The sequence below is a fragment of the Coccinella septempunctata genome, chromosome 2 (genome assembly GCF_907165205.1).
Source record: "Coccinella septempunctata chromosome 2, icCocSept1.1, whole genome shotgun sequence".
Lineage (NCBI taxonomy): Eukaryota > Metazoa > Arthropoda > Insecta > Coleoptera > Coccinellidae > Coccinella > Coccinella septempunctata.
In genome coordinates, this window is record NC_058190.1 from 40103173 (window position 1) to 40108945 (window position 5773).

The following is a 5773-nucleotide window of genomic DNA, read 5'->3' on the forward strand; positions in this document are numbered from 1 at the left end:
TTTAGCTTAGGTATATTAATCTTAGATTATTGTATTGTATCACCCCTAATTAAAATTCTTCTAAGTAGTTAATCAAAAACCTCAGTAAGTGCGTAAATTGAAAAAAAATTTTTCACATAATTCTTAATACATACTCAGAATAAACTCCCTCTAGTTTCAAATGTTTTATTTTACATTTACTGAGGTTTTCGATTAATTACTTAGAAAAGTTTCAATTAAGGGTGATAATACAATAATCTACAATTACCTAATAAGGGCCTGTGATTGAGAAAAATAGTCCAAAAATTGGCAAGTTTAGGTATTTTCATAAAATTCTAATTATTTCGGAAACGGTACATTTTCGCTGTACTGATATTGGTGTCATTGGATAGTATTTAGTCTACTCTATCGTGGTGTGACGTTTGATTCACTAGTTTTGGGACACCCTGTATATAGAGTGACCAAAAAGAATCGCACAAAATTCATAACTTCGATATTTAGGTACCTAAGTAGTCTAAGTACCTACCTAATGTTTTTAGAAAACTACTGCATTGGAACAGGTTAATTGTCATTTCAGATTATGCAACTTTTTATGTATAAATGTGGGTAGTTAAGATTTTTTTAATGGAAACCCTAATTTAAAAAAAAATTGATATAAACCTTTTGATGCTCATAGGATAACTTTGTCATTGTAAGGTTTTTTATCAACCCCCCTTTTCATTATTTCATAGATAGAGATATTTTCATTCCCAAAAGATTGTCAATATCAAACAGATATGAACTTCCTAACTCTACAAAGATAAACACAATGAAAAAGGAGACGTTAGAGATTACGAAATTAGTAAATTTTTGTATTGAATAATGTGTAGTATGTAGGTACCAACCTGTATATTTTCATAAGTGAGAAGGCAAGGCCTGTATAACCTTACATCATCTGTATAGTTAAAGTTAACCATTGTCGTTCATGTTTATCAATTCATGATGATATTATAAATACAACAAGTAAACAAAGTATAAAGAATATATAGATGGCATTTGGCTATCTACTGTATAAACGATTGACCGAATCTACCCTATAGCTGGGTACATCAAAAATTGGTTATAAAAGACTGTATAGCTATAGCACATAAGAAATATTAAACCTGCACTACCAGCAGTTAAAACTCACGGACAGTAAATAGGGGAGAGTGGGGGATTACCGGCCCCCTAAGGAAAATTTGGAATTTCATGAAGGTTTATTGATTCAGAAGGAAACGGGTTGGTGTAAATCAAAGATAAGACATTCAGAAACAAAATTTATGAAAAAAAACAGAAGGGTACAAATAAGTAGTAGCAACATAATGAATTTTCAAAAAATTACTAAGTGGCCGGCATTACCCGCACCGTGGGGGTAATATCGGCCGGGCGTTATTCCAAAAAATAGCTTAGAGAGATTAATTATTTGATTTGCTAATTCATTTTCTAGCTCTTGGTTAAATATAGGGCATCGTCCCAATCGAGGATTCGAAACATTGTCATTTCTAAGACGGTCTTGGAGAGTCGCTCTCGGAATCCCAAAACTTCTTGACACTTCCCGAACAGCACGCCCATTTTGTATAGCTGACAAAGCTTCCCTCAGAGTCTCCGAAGTCCAAGAAGCTTTTTCGGTCTTCCTTTTGTATGTCCTCGGCATCTGAAAGTTGGGAAAAAATTCAAAATCTATCTATGGGGTAATACCGGCCGGGCCGGTAAAACCCGCAAGGCAAGGGCCGGAATTACCCGCAAAACAGTCATTCAACAATAATCACGATATGAAAAAATGTGTGGAGGAATACCTTTTTTGGGTGAAGTGGATGATCACCAAGAGTATTCAGTTCATTTTGATATGCGCTAACTATATTTGCCACTTACCGTTTTGAAGTTATGGCGTCTCGAAGTCACAGTTTTCTTGTAAGCAACACGTCTATTTCACCAAATGATCAACACTAGGAACAATCATCACCTCCGAGCTGCCCAAATGATACTGAGGTTAGATTTCTCGATGTGCTTGGCCGTTGAATACAAATCTATGGAAAATTCCTATTGGGGTAGGGGAATCTCGATGGCCGGTATTACCCCGACGGCCGGGATTCCCCCAGTCTCCCCTACCTATTTCAAAAAGTTGTTACGTAATAGATACATTTCTATGAAATATATCTTCAGAAAACGAACGAAATATACTTATCCATTTTATTTAGCTTTCATTCACGAATATTCTAGACTCCATTATTGAATCCTTCAATCCTTTTCTTGGAAAACCTCATTAATTGAATTAATGAGTATCCCAAACAATATAGGTGTAAGTAACTAGCTTATCCCCTTAATCCCTAAAACTACAATATAGCCAGCGCACAAAATAACTAAAGCGCTAAAGCAACGTTTATTGCGTCATAAAAATATAATCAATACTAAATAAGCTGTATGGCCAAGATGAACGCAGAAACCTTTATTAAGGTTTAGAATAGTAATAGGCTATATATCCCCCTAATACACTCCGACATCTAATAAGCGCCTATAAGGACTCAGTGTAGAAAATCGTCCTTAGCGCAAGAACACGTAAGGTGTCGAGGCGTTTCCCCTACCATCACTACAGCACCGCAGCCAATAGCGTCAAAGCCGCGCCCCTACCACATCAGCACTTAAAAGGTCCTTTCCGTCCGAAAAAGGATCACTTCAAGTTGTAGCTCGTAAGAATTTCGTACGCTGGTCGAATCGATTCAAGTTAATGTGTGTTAAGTGAAATAGTTCAGTGAGTTTGAAGATGCACTCACGGGATATTTACAATCAAGGTGATCGTGGACAGATCGTGGTGGATGTAATGTCGCCCTCTCACTATAATTTAGGATCACACGGGCAGCCTAGCCCTCCACAGTCGCCGAACAGCACCCAGTATTCAAAAGGTGGGTTTTTACCGAATTAAATTAGTGTCGATGGAGAGGAAACGTTTTTATCGGCTCTGTTTGTTATCTTTTTTGTTTTTAATACATCTGTTTCATGTTTTGAATCCTGTGAATATTTACAAACTGATTGTTTTGTACAGTTTTATTGCAAATTGCACCAAACCCAGATAATTTTCTATCAGTGAACTCTAAAAGAAATTCTTTTAGTTCGAGTTCACTATTTCCTATCTAAAGATATTATTTTCTCTGTCCCGTTTGCAATTATGAATTCATTTCGGGTTTAGAAGAAAATTTTCAACTTTTAGTAGTTCAAAGTTCATTCGGATACATTTTAAGTTGTTTTCGCCTATTCATATAGTAGTGGCGGAAATAAGTCTCCCCAGTTTCAAGTGGCAATTAGTGACCATTCCCTTTATGTATCTTCCGACGGACAAGTACTCGACACAACACATGTCCTTAAAATACTTCCCCACTTGACTCGTCTAGACCCTCATTTCCTGGAATGAGAGAACGTATGAGGTACTTCCCTAAACAATAATTGAAAATTAGAAACATCTGGTATATTTCACCTGGCCATAACTGAGTTTTCCTTCTTTTGCAGAATGTTTAACGACGATACACAACGATAACAAGATCAACAACAACTCGCCACTCAACAACAACGATCCAAATGTGAGACGTTACAGGACTGCCTTCACCAGGGAACAACTGGCGAGGCTTGAAAGAGAATTCAGCAGAGAGAGTTACGTATCCAGACCTAGAAGATGCGAATTAGCATCTGAATTAAACCTTCCAGAAAGCACGATTAAGGTGAGCAACAATTCTTTGGAATACTACTCTGTATTAATTTTCGAATACTGCTCAGGATGGAGGAAGCCTTGGATAGTTAGCGAGTCATAAAATGGATAATTTTGAGTCATTAGCTACCATCTCTCTTGGCTTTTTCCCGATATAGTCTAACAGCGGCTGCTTTGATCGTTTAAAAGCACAATTAGCGCTTTCGCAGGTGTTAATTGTCTGGATTATTCCTTCAGATGGACTCTGTCATAACGTTCAATCGTCTAAGTTTATTTTTGTTGCAGGTGTGGTTCCAAAACAGACGAATGAAGGATAAGAGGAATAGGATAGCGGCTTCTTGGCCTTATGCCGCTCTGTGTACTGACCCCACGTTTGCTGCTACAATCCTTCAAGCTGCCGCCAATACTCTACCTCTACACTACATGTCACCACCTCCAGTATATAGCCAGTACCAAAGGTACAACCCTTACTCCATACGTCTTCATCCAAGCGTACCCATGCAGAGCCCCAACTACAACTTCCCACCAAGCCTAGGTTTGAGCCAGGGAGTTCCAAGCATGCCTCAGAACGTTGCCGTACCTCCAGTACCACCAAATTTCAACTTCAACCTAGGATCAGAGTTCCCTTTGTTCCCTCTGAGGCCCCAGAGAGTTTCCCCCAACGTCTCACCTGTACATTCAGATCTCAGCTCAACGCCACCTTTACACGATAGTCTCTTGATGCCAGCCAAAATTTCACCGACCCAATCCACATCGCCGGCCATTGTTTCATCTCAGACGACATTCGAAAAACCGAAATTGTTCCAACCCTACAAATCTGAAGTTTAATTTTTCTTTTTTTTTTTTTTAATGTAAATATTATGTTTAGCTCTTCAGTTCCGTGTAAAGTACAATAATATTTCGGTAGTTTTCGGAGAGCATCAGTCTATAATACGGGTAATTGTTGATGTGCGAAAAGCACAACGAAATTGGCCTGTGTATAATAGATATATTATGTTGGACCAACCGGAAGTTTTAGATGATGTTCGAATTCTAGTTGAACCTTCGATATCGCGACGTATGTATATAAATATATATATAGGAGTGTAATTTATTGATACTGTGTATTTTGAGATCTCCTTGTACAAATTTCATCCTGTATATATTGTAAATCACATGGAGTGGTAATCCGAAATAATATCAGAAATGGACTGGTGGTGTAAGGATCATAACTTGATACTATGTCAGTTCGCCCTGCAAAAATGATTTTGGATCGTCGTGTTATAAATATTGATATAAAGTGTAAAAATAGTTTGGCATATTGTAAATATACAAGAGAAACATATTAAATTTAAAACATAGTACAAATTTCCTGTTTCATGATCCTTACACCACTATTTCTGTTATACCTATTGTAAATGTGGCGTTATGTTGTGATAATTTTATTACTCGTTTTTTTTTCTGTTTTCAATAAAAGCAATAGTACCTTATACTGAATTTTATTTCCTCGTTGACAACTCTTAATTGGTATCTACAGCATTACACCCAATTTCTTCTGGAAGGATTCATTTTGAAGGCAAAAATATAAATTAGAATCCTTATTACTGAGATTTTGTTTGGGAATGTTGGTATGAACGTCCATGAGTTGGCGGCAAAATTTTCAACATAGGAGTATTAAAAATTATTTTCAGATTATACGGGTCTGTGAAACCCAAGGATTATTGTAATCCTCTTAATAAGTGCTCATTGACGTAGTCAGTATGGAGTGACCAAAAGTTTGTTCCTGAAGCCCCCCTAGAAGAAAAAGGTAGTTTTAACTAGGCATCTAAGGAATATTTACAGTGTTCCTAAAAAGGGACAAGGTTTGAGAAAAGTGAAACTTCGAGGTGAATATTCTGTTGTACTTTTCAAAACTTCGCCATAATGGATATAATGAAGGGTTAATTTGTCATGTTATAAAATTTTATTTTACTATTAAAATGAGAACCTTAACCTTTGGTGACTCCAACTTCTCAGAATGTCTGTATAGAATGGTACTAGTAACACTATATAATTGCACGTTTAAGCTATATACAGCTAGAGCTTAGGGCCCCACTGTAA

General features: G+C 36.9%; 1 protein-coding gene across 1 annotated transcript; it reads left to right on the forward strand.

Moving 5' to 3' along the window:
- Positions 1–2647: 2647 nt before the first annotated feature.
- Positions 2648–5163, forward strand: LOC123307416 (segmentation protein even-skipped). Its single transcript, XM_044889703.1, has 3 exons — positions 2648–2897; positions 3499–3707; positions 3980–5163. The coding sequence occupies exons 1-3, from the start codon at positions 2759–2761 to the stop codon at positions 4520–4522; spliced, it is 891 nt and encodes a 296-aa protein (XP_044745638.1). The 5' UTR covers positions 2648–2758; the 3' UTR covers positions 4523–5163.
- Positions 5164–5773: the final 610 nt, after the last annotated feature.

What these genes read in the sequence shown, in the direction of transcription:
- LOC123307416 (XM_044889703.1), top strand. Translation starts at nt 2,759, where the DNA reads ATGCACTCACGGGATATTTACAATCAAGGTGATCGTGGACAGATCGTG. An exon ending in CAGCACCCAGTATTCAAAAG is followed by an intron (nt 2,898 to 3,498) that starts GTGGGTTTTTAC and finishes CTTCTTTTGCAG; the next exon opens with AATGTTTAACGACGATACAC. An exon ending in TTCCAGAAAGCACGATTAAG is followed by an intron (nt 3,708 to 3,979) that starts GTGAGCAACAAT and finishes TTTTTGTTGCAG; the next exon opens with GTGTGGTTCCAAAACAGACG.